Source organism: Capricornis sumatraensis, chromosome 14 (genome assembly GCF_032405125.1).
Source record: "Capricornis sumatraensis isolate serow.1 chromosome 14, serow.2, whole genome shotgun sequence".
Lineage (NCBI taxonomy): Eukaryota > Metazoa > Chordata > Mammalia > Artiodactyla > Bovidae > Capricornis > Capricornis sumatraensis.
In genome coordinates this window covers 28,881,396-28,898,875 of record NC_091082.1, presented here as the reverse complement: position 1 = coordinate 28,898,875, position 17,480 = coordinate 28,881,396, and the positions used below count along the sequence as shown (strand labels likewise).

General features: G+C 37.4%; 1 protein-coding gene across 1 annotated transcript in view; it reads right to left on the bottom strand.

Moving 5' to 3' along the window:
• Positions 1-321: 321 nt before the first annotated feature.
• The window catches only part of SPATA17 (spermatogenesis associated 17), a 236,439-nt gene continuing 219,280 nt past the window's right edge, over positions 322-17,480 (bottom strand). The window contains exons 10-11 of the mRNA XM_068986427.1: positions 3,973-4,055; positions 322-375 (exon numbers count right to left, since the gene is read on the bottom strand). Coding sequence (XP_068842528.1) covers positions 3,975-4,055 — 81 coding nt within the window. The 3' untranslated portion in view covers positions 322-375; positions 3,973-3,974. The remainder of the gene's footprint in view (positions 376-3,972; positions 4,056-17,480) is intronic.

Here is a 17,480-nt window from a genome sequence, read left to right as displayed (position 1 = left end):
ACTACTATATATATATATATGTATTTTTTTTCCTCACTGGAGTGAATTCATGAGTAGTCAGCTGTAAAATATTACATTTATTGAATAATAATAAGTATGGTTTAAGTGTATTTTCTGTAGGATCCTCATTTGTATTTTCCTTTTAGACTTGGAAAGTTTTCAGAGATGGTTCCAATTAAGGGGATGGGAGAGAACAGAGAGAGAGACAGACAGAAGGGAGAGAGAGAGAGAGAATGGGAAACACTTCAGAGGCGGAGAGATTTGAGTCAAGGTTATTCAGGTGCCATCAAAGTAGAATCCAGGATTCCATGCAGTGGGGTCTTCTATTCAGTGCACTTCACACCATAATCTCATTTTTACATTTTGTCTTGTTCTCTAAAATCAAAACAGCAAAATCGAAAGAAGAAAAATAACAGGAGTTCTCAAATTCTCTATTTAAATACTCCTCACTTAGAGGTAAGCTCAGTTAAGGGTCTGAGCTTAACTGGTCTGACTCGCTTCTAACCCTGCTAGAATCACCCTTTTCTCTGATCTCTGCCTACACCTCTGTAGGTCCTGGTCAACAGTATGGATGGTGTGTGCCATTAGTCTCAGGGAGCATTCGGCCAGCCTGCCTCAGTCATAAAGGAACTACAGCAGAATGTCCTCCTTGACGTAAGTGGTTTGTTATATAATCTTTAGTCAAAGGATAAAAACACTACAGATATTTTGATTTTTGTTTTTTTTTTTATCGCCAGTTCACTATGACCAAACTGAAAAGGCTTATGAATTCACATAGTGCCAACCTGAATGGCCAGGTGCAGTAACTTTTCTTGTTGAAATAAAAATTTAACCCCAACAGGCACATATGTAGCTTCTACACCTGATTCTCACTCTCCCCTCATGAATCATCCTTTTTCCTTATACAGCTGCTGAGACCTTATTTCCTTTGGAAAAAAAAAAAAATGGGATTTCACCCTTTTCCCAATTCAGGTACTAACTAAACTTCTTTTTCTTAGTGATTTGAGTCAAGCCCATGCCAAATTCTTATGAAAAGAGGAACCAAGTACACTGCTTTTCACACATAACAAATAATTCCATTAAAATTCATCTCATATGGCCTCACAATTGCACTTTTTAGCAGAATGATAGCCTGGGCCAAAGCCCATCACAAAAAAAAGACATGAGAAAAGTGAAAAGCTCATCATGCCAGAAAACTCACACTGATGTTGGACTAACCAATGAGTTCATCTTATGGTGCTAATTTTTCTCCATTCTAACCTTTAAAGAGACGCTTCCACCTGGAAAGATGAATGGAGCTTAAAAGACGGTGGAGTGAGCTGATGGGATACAGCACCTTCTGACTTAGACAAAGGTGCCTTTTGGAAACTATCAAAGTTTCCAAAAGTAAGTGGTTACACAGAAAAATTAAGGAAATTAAATGGAATCATCCTAATCAGGGAGTAGATTTTAAAATATACGTGTAATATATGTGTGTTTAAAATCTAACTCACTCTGAGCAATTTCAGAGGCTGAAGTCTTACTGCATTAATCATAATGGTTAGGTGTAGGCTCTGCTTATCCTAAACTCAGAGATGCTAAAAGAAAGGGAGATTAATTTGATAAAGGCAACAGTACTTCTAATCAGACTGATGGGAAAGTGTAATATGGGTGCATGAGATGAGACAATGTTGGGTGAATTATAGAGAAGTGATGAACTACCTTGAAGCTGAAGCAATCAAATAGATAGCTCTCACAATTACCAAGGCATCTTTATTCAACACTTCGGGACAAGTATTCCCAACTCAGCCTTCTTTACAAAGAGCAGAAGCACTTTGCTGTATTTGGTGAAATGAAATCTTAATAGAAGAGCATCGGTTAAAGCTGCTACCCATCACTTACCAAAATTAAATGCTAAATATTAATTTCCTTTCTAAGAGGAGGAGATGACATTTTGATATTATTTTCAATTTACAAAATAGTTAAAAATCCCAGAGAAGAGTGAATGAACAGTTTTTAAAAATGTCTCTCACATATTTGTGCATTGTGCACTCTTTTTTTAATTAAAAGGAATGTGAAACATTTGTTGCTCATCCTTGTCTTATAAATAATTTAGCAAGCCATTATTTTGTCTTCAGAAAAAAAAGATAATTGTCTCTAAATTATTATGATTGAGTAGAATAAAGTCAAGATATCTTTGTAATTGGTAGGGAAGAACAAGTAGTTCTTCTGGAGTGTTTTGTTTTACAATTTGCTCCTGTCTGACTAGATAAAAATTTCAAAAAATGAGACCATAAAGAAATATCCCCCTAAAAGCTACCCCTAATCTCACTCTCAAGAGATAACTACCATTAACGGTTTTGTCTTACACAAATGCATACATACATATGTAATATATAAATAAGCACATGCAAATATGTTTTATATATATATATATATATACTCATTATATATATGTGTGTGTGTGTACACATACATGCACATATATACATATTTAATGAAATCAGACTACACAGTTATCTTTGAATCCAGCTTTCTTTTCTTAAAAATATATCATAGGCATTTTTCAAATTAATAGGGAAAGATCTATGTTAACATATTTAACATTGTCACAGTATTACATTTTATGTGTCTATCATTTAACTTAACATACTAGTAAATGCTTCCCTGATGGCTCAGATGGTAACGAATTTGCCTGGAATGCAGGAGACCTGGGTTCGGTCCCTGTGTTGGGAAGATCCCCTGGAGAAGGGAAAGGCTGCCCACTCCAGTATTCTGGCCTGGAGAATTCCATGGACAGAGGAGCCTGGTAGGCTACAGTCCATGGGGTCACAAACAGTCAGACATGACTGAGCAACTTCACTCACATACTAGTGAATATTCAAGTTGTTTTCAACCTTGCCACTATGAACAGGATACATCTTTGATTGAAAACCTGAAGTCATACAAATATGAAAAATTTTATTTAGGCTACTTCATGCTGTGAAACATGAATACTAGATAAATACTCTAATGGGTAATGACACTTTATAAACCTTGAAACTGTAATCCCACTTGGCATTATATGTATGTTTTTCTATTAGCTCAGAATATTTCACATTTCCCCTTGTGTATTCCTTTGGAAGAGTCACAGAGTGGTTATTGCTCTCTGCATTTAACTATTGACTTCCAGTTGAAGCATCCAGTTATAAATGGGAGAGAGGCAACACTAACTAAATCTGAGGAACATAGTTGCTTGTATCTATTTTGTGTTCTTTCCAACAGACCACAGCCTTCCCCAGCTGTTCTTGGTGTGGGAGGACCCTGGGGAATTAACTAGCCTGATTCCACATGCCTGTCTCTTTGCCTTCAACTGTAGTGCTCTATTCTGTCTTCATCCAATATCTCCTTTAACTTTGGCTGAAAATGTCAGAATACCTCTGACCAGGCTTCCTTTGATTGTAATCCCTTCTCTACTCTGAAACGCCTTAGTAATTAAATGCAGTATTCATTGAGAGTTTATTTTGTGATCTTGAATTTTATGTGGCAATCTCTGTTCTCTAGCCTGCAAACTTTGCTCATCAGAGACCCAAGATGCTATTTACTCGAAATTCCCTAAAGGTACCTTGCAATTTAAATAATGCTTATTGAATACAGAATTTTAAACAATACTGTACCATACAGCAATGAGAAATATTTTAGGCTGTGGATACCATCAATACTTTCTCGTTATATTATGTAAAACTATTTATCTACTGTTTTAATTAATTTAAAGAGGAAGGTACTTCAGGTGTTAGTTCTACTGAGTTTATTTTGAAGAGATTTGAAATATAAAATCCATGATTTTCAAATGTTGGAAACCATTAGACTAGCATGAAAGAAATATATGGAGCTGTATTTAATAAATTATAGTAGTGTGGTGTTTTAAATGCTTCATAGTTAAGTCAATCTCATTTGATTTTTTATATTATTTACTATAGTAGTTTTGAAGTACCTTTTAGCAAAAATGCATACCTTTATACAATTTGTCCAGCTTTTGAATACATTTTTCCATACTTTGAGAAGAGATCAAATGATGGCAATACAGTTTGGAAATCCTAGGAGGAAAAAAATCAACAATTACCAAATAGGTCTTAACTGATTTACAGTATTTTGTTATAATTTATATTATATTAAATTGCTAGATAGATATCATCTAACTGCACAGCAAACCTCCCATCACATCCTATAAAAAACAAAAACAAAAACAAAATTAGTAGTTATTTTTTATTAGTTGAAAGTCAGATACCTGAAGCTTTCTTAAGCACATAGTTTTGTTCTGTTTTAAGTTTTTAAGACTGCATGGATCACAACAAACTGTGGAAAATTCTCAACAAGATGGGAATACCAGACCACCTTACCTGTCTCCTGAGACCTGTGTGCAGGTCAAGAAGCAACAGGTAGAACTGAACACTGTAACAACTGACTGGTTCAAAACTGGGAAAGAAGTATGACAAGGCAGTATACTGTCACCCTATTTAACTTATATGCAGAGTACATCAGATGAAATGCTGGGCTCAAAGTATCACAAGCTGGAATCAAGATTGCCAGGAGAAATATCAACAACCTCAGATATGCAGATGATACCATTATAATGGTCAGAAGCAAAGAGGAACTAAAGGGCCTCTTGATGAAGGTGAAAGAAGAGAGTAAAAAAGCTGGCTTAAAACTCAACAGTCATAAAACTAAGATCATGGCATCCAGTGCCATCACCTCATGGCAAACGGAAGGAGAAAAAGTGGAAACAGGGACAGATTGTATTTTCTTGGGCTCCAAAATCACTGTAGATGGTGACTGCAGCCATGAAATTAAAAGATGCTAGCTAGCTCCTTGGAAGGAAAGCTATGACAAGCATAGAGAATGCATTAAAAAGCAGAGGTATCACTTTGCCAACAAAGGTCCATATAGTCAAAGCTATGGTTTTTCTAGTAGTCCTGTACAGATGTGAGGAAAAAATGTGAAAATGTTAGTCACTCTGTTGTGTCTGACTCTGTGACCCCATGGGCTGTAGCCTGCCAGGCTCCTCTGTCCATGGAATTCTCTAGGCAAGAATACTGGAGTGGGTAGCCATTCCCTACTCCAGAGGATCTTTCCAACCCAGGGATCAAACCCAGTCTTCTGAATTGCAGGCAGATTCTTTGCCATCTGAACCACCAGGGAAGCCCATGGATATGAGAGCTGGACCATAAAGAAGACTGAGCACTGAAGAATTGATGCTTTCTAACTATGTGCTACAGAAGACTCTTGAGAGTCCCTTGGATAGCAAGGAGATTAAACCAGTCAATCCTAAAGGGAATCAACCCTGAATATTCATTGGAAGGACTGATGCTGAAGCTGAAGCTCCAATACTTTGGCTAGCTGATATAAAGAGCTGACTTACTAGAAAAGATCCTAATGCTGGGAAAGATTGAGGGCAGGAGGAGAAGGGAGTGACAGAGGATGAGACGGCTGGACAGCATTACAGACTCAGTGGACATAAGTTTGAGTATATTCCGGGAGATAGTGAAGGACAGGGAAGCCTGGCGTGTTGCAGTCTATCGGGTCACAAAGAGCTGGACATGATTTAGTGACTAAACAACAACAGACAAATAACAATGTTGTGATAGTTTCACAAACACAGCAAAGTGACTCAGCCGTACATATACATGTATCCATTCTCCACCAAATTTCCCTCCCATTCAGGCTGCCACATAACATTGAGGAGAGTCCCCTGTACAGTAGGACCTTGTTCATTATCCATTTTAATATAGCAGTATGTACATGTCCATACCAAACTCCCTAACTATCCCTTCCGGTAACCATAAGTTCATTCTCTAAGCCTGTGAGTCAAATACATAGTTTTTAAGAGTTGTAGATGACAGCCTGGAGAAGTTCTGAGCAACACAATGGCATGGGCCCCTGTCTGCCTAGAGCTCACAGGCTACATGTTTTACCTTGACCTTGACAACGGTGGATTTAGCTCCTTTGGTGACACAATTTTTCTTCTGCATTTCCCCTCAATGAATTGTCTCTAGCAAAACCTTTGTTTACTGAACATGTTACTTCTCAGTCTTTATACTTAGAGATGCCTCCACCTCAACAGCTTTATCTCTGTATCCTCATGGTTCATTCTTCCCTTTCATCACATCCCTGTTCAAAGAGACCTTTCATGACTACCTGCACATAAAATAATACCCCTGAAACTCTCTATTACTTTAATGGTTCTATTTTCTTCATAGCTATTGCTACTCTTTAATACCGTATGTTTATTTTGTGTCCTGCATGAGATTATAAGCTTCATACAGGTAAGTGCCCTGTTTTGCGCAAAAGAGTATTTGCTGACTGAATGAATGAAAAGGGAAGGCTGTTACATCCAAATACTTAAAACAGAGGGACACTTGTGGTAAGCATCACAGAACTGATTCACACAAACGCTGAAGAAGTGCGGGAGGAAGAGAGGACAACTCATTTTTTGTTGAGTAATCAAAGAAGCAGCATTTGACTGAGAACAGAAACGAATGCTTTTTAGGTACGTTAAACTGGCAGTCATCAGAGAGGCAAAACACTAAATCGACAGTGGATTTTGTAAGTAAGTGGTCAGACCACATAAAAGCATATGTTTCTCCTTTGCAAAGGATGTTTATCCTCAATGGAAATGATTTGGGATAATTTTATTTAAGAAAATCTCAGATGGAAGGACCTCTGCCCAGGGTCGACCTCTTTAGAGGGTTCCTGCATTATAAACACACAGAAAATAAATGTATTGGAGAATATGCAGGAACCTTTGTCACTGCTGATCTGGCTCTCCCCTCTGGTACAATAGAGCCCCAACTCTTAAGTATTGACTTCTATGAATAACACTATTCAGGCCCCAGGGAAAAGCCCCACATCTGTTGCTTTGTGTTTATGGAACAAAGCGTCTAAGCCCAAGTGACATGAAGGACAAGAGGTTGTAACAGACACTGCTTTAGAGTATGAAAAAAATCTGCGTGACAAAAATGCTTAAGTAAAAGACAAATTCATTAGTTTGAGCAAAATCCTTCCTTTCGGACAGCATGAACGTAACAGAACTTTATATAATGAAGTATTATATTCTTGGGGTGCTGAAATCCATACTCTAGCTTTCTTTCTATTTGATACTGTGATTCTAGGGGCACTCAGTAATCGATGCAGCATTTGCAAGAGTTGCACATGACATAGAGGGTGTATTTTGAGATAGTAAGTAATTCATATTACTTTTAAACTTGAATGTCTGAAGGTAGGCATATGTGTGAAGCATAACTGTGATTTTTTTACTGTTGGCAATGATGAAGCCTGAAGACGAGGATAATGAACAGCTTGTTTTATAAATATTTGTCTGCAACAATAATCTAGGTTTCAAGACAGTGAATGAAAAGGTTAGTTTTGTGCAAATGATCTTAGTTGAAACTTTTGATCATGTTAGCTATGTCTTTAATATATATTTTCATAACTGTATTTATATATTTAGTTTTGGCTGTGCTGGGTCTTCCTTGCTGCACAGGCTTTTCTCTGGTTTCGGAGAGTAGGGGCTACCCTCGAGTTGCGGTGATTGGGCCTCACATTGCAGTGGCCTCTCTTGTTGTGGAGCGCAGGCTCTCGGGCGTGTGGGCTTCCGTAGCTGTAGCACATGGGCTCAGCAGCTGCAGTTCCAGGGCTCTAGAGCTCAGGCTCAATAGTTGTGGTTCACAGGCTTGGCTGCTCTGCGGCATGTGGGATCTTCCAGGACCAGGGATCGAACCCATGTTGCCTTCACTGGCAGGTAGATTCTTTATCACTGAGCCACCAGAGAAGCCACAACTGTTTTTTATTTTATTATAATAAACAATTTTTGTTATTTAAAATTTTTATTTCTATTTTTTTCTCTTTTAAAAAAATGAAATACAATTGATTTATAATACTCTATCAGTTTTAGGTGTACAGCATAGTGATTCAGTATTTATACAGATCATACTTCATCAAAAGTTATTATAAGACACTGACTATAATTCCCTGTGCTATACAATATATCCTGTTGCTTATCTGTTTAACAATAGTATTTAGTATCTGTTAGTTCTATACCCCTAATTTTCCCCTCTCTCCTTCCCTCTCCCCTTTGGCAACCAGTAGCAGTTTTCTACATCTGTAAGTCTGTTTTTGTTTTGCATATACTTTTTTTGTATTATTTTTAGTTTATGCATATAAATGATACCACACAGTGTTTGTCTTTTACTGTCTGATATCCACTAGAAATTTATTTCTACATGAAATGAGCAACATTAGAGAATAAATAAATGAAGGGAAAGATCTTAATTAATCTTACAAATAACAGCCTTGTTCAAAATAATAACAACAAAATATAATCAGTGATTATAGCTTATGGATAAGATAAACAAATGACAACAATATTATAAGGAATGGGAGGGAGGAGCTGGGAATAATCTGTTAAAAGGTAGTTGAACTGTCCATGAAATAATATAGTGTTATTTGAAAGTAGACTTGGATTAGTCATAAATGTACATTCCAAACTCTAGAGTAACCACTAAAAAAATTTTTTTAAAGAAGTAGAATTGATGTGCTAAAAGGAGAGAAAAACGAAATCATATAAATGCTAAATTAAAACTAGCAAAGCCAGAAAGAGTGGAAGGCAAAACCAAAATAAAAAACCAACAAAGAACAAGGTAATGAATGGAAAACAGATATAAATATGTAGATATTAATCCAATTATATTTTATCACTTTAAGTGTGATTTTAAATATACTAATGAATAGTATATTTAAATAAACTAATAAAAGGCAGAGACTGTGGATACAAAAACAAGACCCAGTTATATAGTGGGTACATGAAACCTGTGTGCTGTGCTTAGTCATTCAGTCATGTCTGACTCTTTGTGACCCTTTGGACTGCAGCCCACCAGGCTCTTCTGTCCATGGGATTTTTCAGGTAAGAATATTGGAGTGGGTTGCCATTTCCATCTGAGCCATCATGGAAGCCCATATGAAACCTACTTTAAATTAAAAAAACAAAAGATTAAAAGTGAAGGGATGGAGAAAGATATACCATCTAACATTAATTAAAAGAAAGTTGAAGTAGACACATTAATTTCAGACAAAACAGACTTCCTGACAAGGAGAATTATCTGGAATAAAGACAGGCATTACATGATAAAGGGGTCAATTCTGTAAGAAGACATAACTGTCCTTAATGTGTATGTACCTAACAACAGAGCATCAAAATATATGAAGTAAAAACTAATAGAACTGCAAGAAATGATAGACAAATTCACTACTGTAAAGGAGTCTTCAATACCCCTTTATAAACAACTGGCAGATCCAGCAGGCAGAATGTCAGTAAGGATACAACTGAACTGAACAGCACTGTCGCTCAACTGGATGTAACTGGCATTTATAGACTTCTTCATCCAACAATGACCACACACTCTTCTCAAGCTCTCATGGAATATTCCCCGAGATAGACCACATTCTGAGCCATAAATCGTACCTCAACAATTTCAAAACAGTAGACATCATACGAAGTATGCTTTTAGACCACGATGAAATTAAGCTGAAAATTAATAACAAGAAGTGCAAAATTTCTGAGTATATTTGGAGATTAAATAACATACTACTAAATAGTATATAGTCAAAGAAAAAAAAGGTCAAGAAAAAAATATTTTGAGTTAAAACTAAAATACAACCTGTCAAAATTTGTGGGATGCAGCGAAAGCAGTGTCTAGAGGGAAATTTATAACAATGAAGTCATATAGTAGAAAAGATGAAAGATCTGGAGTCATTAGTCTAAGCTTCCACTTGGAAACTAGAAACTAGTTTCTAGGAAACTAGGAAAAGCGTAGATTGAATCCAAAGTGCCAAAGAAAATAAAATCAGAGTCGAATATGAAAACAGGAAATCAATAGAAAAAAATCAGCAAAGCAAAAACTAGTTCTTTCAACAAGTGACAAATACCTAGTCAGGTTAAGAAAAAAGAAAGAAGATATGACTTACAAATATTAGAAATGAAAGCTGAACCATCACTACTGATCCCACAACATTAAGAGGATAATTAAGGAATTTTATGAACAACTCTGTTCATACATTTGATAACAGGTGAAATGGACCAGTCAAGGAAGTCACAGTCTACCAAAACTCAAACAAGAGAAATAATCTGAATAGGTCTATATTTATTTGTAAAAAATGAATAAATAATTAAAAACTTTCCAAAACAGGCCCAGATGATTTCACTGGTGAATGATACCAAAGAAGAAATGATACCAATTCTTTATAATTCCTTTCAGAATACAGAAGCACGGGAAGCACTTTCTAATTCATTCTGCTTTGTCATCTATAAAATGGAGATATCTTGCAGGATTGGTATGAGGATTAAATAGCGTAAAACACTTGGCACTTGCCATTAGTTTCTTCCTCTGCCTTTCATTCAAGGGTAAAAATCTATTCATATTCTATCCACCATGCGCTTTTAAAAGTTAAATAAACTCCATTTACACATATGAGAGACTGATTATGGTACAATAATGTAGTGAAACAGGACTAAAAGAGTTTTGATCATATCTTCCATCAGCAAAAATATTTTAAGCATCCTCAATATATTTTGCTTATCTGTTTGAAATTATATATGTGTAAATATAATGTGAAATAGACATACAAATGAGATAAAAATAAATAGAAGCTGTAATATTTTCTTCCCTCATTCCTTTGGATATTTTTGTGTACTTAGTTCTGGGTCCTTCTAATGTAATGAGTGAGGCAATAATGAATTTTTCTAATATAATGAGTGAGGCAATAATGAATTCTGTGTTATACTTTAACCTGTATGTTGCACTAACATTTGAACATCTACAGTGTGTCAGCACCCTGCTACATAGCTTCCAACTAATGGTAAACCAAAGGGCTTCCCTGGTGGCTTGGCAGTAAAGAATACGCCTGCAATGTAAGAAACCTGGGTTCAATCCCTGAGTCTGGAAGATCCCCTGGAGAAAGAAATGGCAACCCACTCCAGTATTCTCGCCTGGGAAATCCCATGGACAGAGGAGCCTGGCAGGATAAAGTCCACGGGGTTACAAAGAGTCAGACATGATTTTGCAACTAAACAACAACAATGGTAACCAAAATTTAGTTCTGTCTTCCCGGGATCCCTCATGGGGAAGTGGGAGAGTCAGACAATAGGCATTGAGAGTTTTGTAGATAAACAAGGACTGACTCTTCAAGTACCTGTACTTTATATCCTGTAATAGAAAATCTTTCACAAATTCTTTATCATTCTTATTTTATTTGAAACCCTACTTTCTCGTGAAAGTGAAAGTCGCTCAGTCCTATCTGACTCTTTGTGACCCCATGGACTATAGAGCCCATCGAATTCTCCAGGCCAGAATACTGGAGTGGGTAGCCTTTCCCTTCTCCAGGGGATCTTCCCAACCCAGGGATCAAACCCAGGTCTCCTGCATTGCAGGCAGATTCTTTACCAGCTGAGCCACAAAGGAAGCCCACTTTCTTATCTGGCCCTATTGAACCAATGACTGTTACCTCTGATATAGAAAGACCTCGATTCGCCATTAAGACAGCTTTGTTCAATCTTTAAGTCATGTTCAACTCTTTGTGACCCCACGGACTGCAGCACGCCAGGTCTCCCTGTCCTTCACTATCTCCCAGAGTTTGCTCAAACTCATGTCCATTGAGTCGGTGATGCCATCCAACCAGCTTTGGTTTCAGAAAAAATCGGGTGCTGTTTATAATATGCCTCAAATATATAAAACAGACCACCCTGCCCTGGGAAACTATTTATTAGTTCAAGAAAACACCGGCACAACACTTGTACATTGCCACTTTTGAAATGGGGGGTGAGGGACAGCTTTTCTGAAAAATAACCTCATCAAGGAAAAACACTGGGGATGTAATTCTAAATCCTGCCACAGCCCTTGCTTGCCAGAGCAGACAGCTTTTGCCATTAGGATGCCCAGCCAAACACAAATAATCCACTGCCAAAATGAGCTCCTTGGGACAATTTAGGACTCTTTGGAAGTGAACGGCTCTTTGAGCTGGAATGCAGCCCAGGTCCATTTTCAAACCCAAGTCAAAATGACAAAGAGCAAATTTCCTGGGCCACTCACCCTCAAAGTGTAAGATTACTTTAGGTTGGCAGCTGTGCTGTTTATCTAGTTATTTAAGGCTTTTCATCAGATACTCACAACCAGCTTCAATGTTGGTAAGCAGGGCAGAGCTGATACACTAAAATAGAAAAAACCTCCAAGATTAAAAGGGAAGGATGGAAGCCAAAGGTTATGCACACATTGGTCAGCTTAAAATCTTCTTTTTACATATTCATATTCCAAAGATTTTCCTTAGAGCTAAACACACACACACATACACACACAGAGAGAGAAAAAAGGAGAATGGCAAGAACTTTCAGCTGACTAGTCAATACAGGAAAATATTTCCTGAAAGAGACCACAGTTAAGTCTGGGTAGTACTTCGGATTTTCCACAGTCTATAAACAAGAGTTCATTGGCAGGTTGAAAGATCACCCAGAATTATTCCTGCATGATCAAACCTTGTTCTCAGGACACGCAGAGAAATCTGTGATGGCTCGAACATCTCCACTGTTTTGACAAAGAACATACGCGCAATGGCTAAGAGTTGTAAGAGTTACTCTTTTTTTTTTTTTCTGTTCACTATGAGTTTTCAGGAAGACATCCCAAAGCAGTCTCTATTACTGTGCTCTTTTCAGCTCCCTAGATTTAGGATTTATTAAGTATTCATTCAATTAAATCATTTGTATATGTTTCCAAACAGCTTTTAGCTGAGTTGGCAATACATCTATTTGAACCTAGAAAGGTAACCAAGTTCATCTGTCTGTTATGTCATGCTCAGAGTCTCACCGACGGTATTTGCAAGGGTTCTTTGAGAACTTTAGGAGTTCTGTTCTGAGGCAGGTTCGTTTTGGAGCTAAGCTGCCAGGGTGCTTGTTTCCTTGTTTGAAAGACAGAGATGAAATGATATAAAAATAATGACGGCCCACTCACAGGACTGTTATTAGGATTACAAGAGTGCATAGGTAGGTTTAAAGATCCCTGTCATGTCTGACCCTTTGCGACCCCATAGACTGTAGCTCGCCAGGCTCCTCTGTTCATGGAATTCTCCAGGCAAGAATACTGGAGTGGGTTGCCATTTCCTTCTGCATTAGGATTACATGAGTTCATATTTACAAAGCAATTAAAACAGTGTCTGGTATATAGCAAGTACTCAGTGTTAGCTATTTTCAGATAAGAAACTCCTAAAAACCCTTTAACTTTTATAAAAAGTAGTTGTGGAAAAATAACCCTAAACAGTTGCTTATTCAAAGGTCGTTTATCTTTGGCTTCAGTGTGCATATTCTTATTTATAAGTAGGTGGATCTAAACTCTAAAGTTGTACATTTGAGTTACTTTTAATTCTTTTTCCATTTTTATATATGTTTCTTTTCCTTAACAGTTTTATCTTGTTCTTATTTAGGTCACGCTCCTTTCCCACCTTTAGAGTCTTGATTATAAATGCAGAAGTGGGAAATGGTAGGCCAATATGTAAACTGAAGGACCAATAATGGGATTTCGTGTTCGACTTTTCCATTGTGTTATGGTGTATATGGATTACAGCCATAGTAAAAGAGATACAAGACAGAAAGATATGCAAGAAGTAATAGGCCTAGATGAAGAAATATGGATGTACAGATAAAATGTGGCCTTAACTGTTTAATTTCAACTATAAACAATAAGAACGTCATCTAAATAAAGTCACTGAAATGGAACACCCAACTGGAGACAATGTTGTAGTTAAGAATCATCTGTAGCCTGTAAGGTGTTTTAATAACAGAGCTAATGAATGATATCAGGGTAGGAGGTTCCAGTAAGATAACTTTCAAACACAAAGGTAGCCCGTTTTAAGTAGTGAAGTGCAAGTAGTGTCCGACTCTTTGCAACCCCATGGACTATAGCTGGCCAGGCTCCTCTGTCCATGGAATTCTTGAGGCAAGAATACTAGAGTGGGTAGCCACTCCCTTCTCCAGGGGATCTGAAGTAGAAAGAACCTAAAGTAGAAGGAATGCTTCCACTTTAAATAGAAGGAACGCTATATGGGACTGACTCTAAAGGGAATGTTTGGGCTTACACCCAGTTAGTGTGCTGGAGAACATGCTGCAAAAATGTTCCAAGATGATATCACAATGGCTTAAAGAGAACCACTTAAGTGGAGAATACAATTGAAACCAGAATTGGGACATTATATGTCTAAACTAAGGGCTTCCCTTGAGGCTCAGCTGGTAAAGATTCTGCCTGTAATGTGGGAGTCTTGGGTTCATTCCCTGGGTTGGAAACATCCCTTGCGAACAGGCTACCCACTCCAGTATTCTGGCCTGGAGAATTCCATGGACTGTACAGTCACTTGGGATTGCAAAGAGTCAGACACGACTGAGTGACTTTCACTTTCTAAATTCTAAGAGTTTTTGTAGGAATGGAACTGAGTACCTGTCTCTAAGTAACTAGATATTCTAAGAAAATTTTCAACAGTGGAAATAATTTCTAAAAGGCAGGACACATTGTGTTCACAGTTCTACTCCAAAGTTTTGGGGGGTTTTGGGTCATTATGTCCTATCTGACTCTTTTGCAACTCCGTGGACTGTAGCCTGCCAGGCTCCTCTGTCCATGGGATCCTCCAGGCAAGAATATTGGAGTGGGTTGCCATTCCTTTCTCCAGGGGACCTTCCCAACCCAGGGATCCAACCCACATCTCCTGCATTGCAGGCGGATTCTTTACCACTAAGCCACCGTGAAAGCCACTCCGAGGGTTTAGCTGGTACAAAATAGGGGCTTGAAAAGTATTACTTGACTGAAGGAATGACTGAATGATGGATAAATAGACTTTGGCCCTGGGGAAATCAGGCACCGTGGCCTGGCTGTATATGAACAGAGCTCCACTAATTCACTTCAACAGACACTGTCTCAGATCCCAGTGCTGGAGTCACGCTGTGTGAATGGACACCGCCCCAGCTCCCAAGGCTCAGGTGTGCAAGAGTCAGCCAGTGAATGGGGCCTCGCCCATAACTTCTCATTTCCACTCATGCATTTACACCCCTTGAGAAGCACTGTCCAAGAGACATTTGGAGAAATAAAGAAGACTATTAATAATGATTATCTATTTCTCTCATTGATTCCACAAATGGTGTCTCATGTCAAAAAAGTAATTAGCTAGGAAAAATTCACATAGAAATAATTCTTGATTCATCGTCTAGGGAAGTGGCAGCTGGAAAATTTTTTTTAAGATAGCAATAACTAACTTTAGTCAAGGTCCAGGGTTTGTTTGTTTTTTCCTTAATCGTGGGATCCAGTGAGAAAACAGTGATCCTACTCCAAGAGGAGTACTAAGAGAAAATATTTTTTTCCTCCACTTTTCTTGAAATTGTTCTCATCTAAATTTTTGTGATGGAATTTATTATTATTTCTTGGTTAGCTGGAGGGGGAGGACTCAGCATCACTTGTGTTGTTCATTTTCTAATTACCTCCTGAAAAAGCAAACATCCTGAAACAATACAATGAGTAATTTAAAAGGCATAGCTAGCTAAAATGAAGGGTAATTTTCTACTTATTTTAATGACTTTGAAAATACAAATTGTAGCCTTGAAATAAACTAGCAATCAGATCTTAAAATAAAAAAGTAATATTGCCTTGCCTTCATAAAAGCCAGTTTATCTCCTGTATACCATTTTCATCAAACAGGGTTTTCTACTTGTAGGTTTATTCTTTTACTGTGAGAAAGTGTGTGATAATGTGGGGTAGAAAAATCAAGAAATTAGTCTCACAGCAGGCAGTCTGCTAACAACACCATTTTCATCTTATCCTTCAAGCAGTGGCAGAAAACATATTAATTGCAATTTAATTTATGACCAAATATTTTATTTTAATTATACTTAATTTTTGTCAAGCTATAAAAATGTCAAGAGTTCTGACACAGTTTTTTTCTTACAAGATTTTTTAAATGAAAGAATTAAAATCAAATGCTGTTTCTGAAAGAAATTATGAAAGATTTCTAATTACTGCTTATGTTCTTGAAAAATTGCTAATCTACTAGCCCCAAAATAACATCAGGGAACATGTGAACTTGACACTTTATTACTCAATATTTGTAATTCTTAATAATATACACGCATCATGAATATGGTGGAATTCTCACAGGAAGATTTTTTTTTTTGTAATTATAGGATATATCACTAACTGTCATTGAATGGTGAATTTTCTTCATAGAAATGTTTTTGTGAATTCCTCTCAAGAAAACTAAGATGAGAATAAATGAAACTGATTGCTGCTGATACACCACATTGAAGTAAAGGATATTTACCATTAACAGAAGTGGAAAGAAAAATGTCAAACCACCAAAGCTGAACAGTATTAATTATATTCAGAAAATATTTATTAAGCTCTTACTAGGTGCAAATCCTACCCAAACATTAAACCTTATATAAAAATGCTACCTCCTGCTGGAAATCCTTGCCTCTTAAGATGCAAATTACATCTGCCAGGCACTGAATGCTTTTGGTGCATAAACACATCTTTCTCACAACCCTCTTAGATTCTCTGTTTTGTGACAGTAATTCTGCTCCACACTGCATCTCCCCACTAGATGATAAAGTTTCTGGGGGTAGGCCCCAGGCTGTCTGTGTTTATATCCTCCATCTAACACACCCAAAAATACTTGAAAATGAAAACCTACCAGTATTAATAAAATGGTCTGGGTATTATGTTTTGGGAAGTAACATTATTACTTCAAAAGCCTCTCTATAAAATTTGTGTAACCTGTATCATTTGAAAATATTCAGATGACTTATAGTTTTAAAATGGCAGAGTACTGAATTTCTTGCCTTATTTTACATTTTCAGAAATGGTACCCCCAAACACAGAGCTATACAAATCTACAAAACTACATCTTTCATGAAATCAGGAAACAACAAAGACTTCAAATTGTAACTTATGTTGAGAAACAGATAAAGGGTGGTGAAAGTGAATGGTTAGTCAGTCAGTCATGTCTGACTCTGCAATCAGTGGACTGTAGCCCTCTGTCCATGGAATTCTCCAGGCAAGAATACTGGAGTGGGTAGCCATTCCCATCTCCAGGGGATCTTCCCAACCCAGGGACTGAACCAGAGTCTCCTGCCTTGCAGCCACATTCTTTACCGTCTGAGTCACCAGGGAAGCCCCATGAAGGGTGGTATCAGACCTAAAAGGAATAGAGAACAGACACACTTTCTGTCTGGAGAGGGGGATATCCTTGCAATGCCATCCTAGTCTTCCTTCCTATACCTGGACCCTTCAGGCACTGAAATCATCAGACATCTCAGAAGGCAAAGGTGAAGCACAGGCTTGGCTGAAAGTCTCCATATGGAACACTTAACTATTATTAAAATTTTTTCAACAAATATTTATTTAATACTGTATTAATTATTTCTTGATACATAAAGAATGACCACA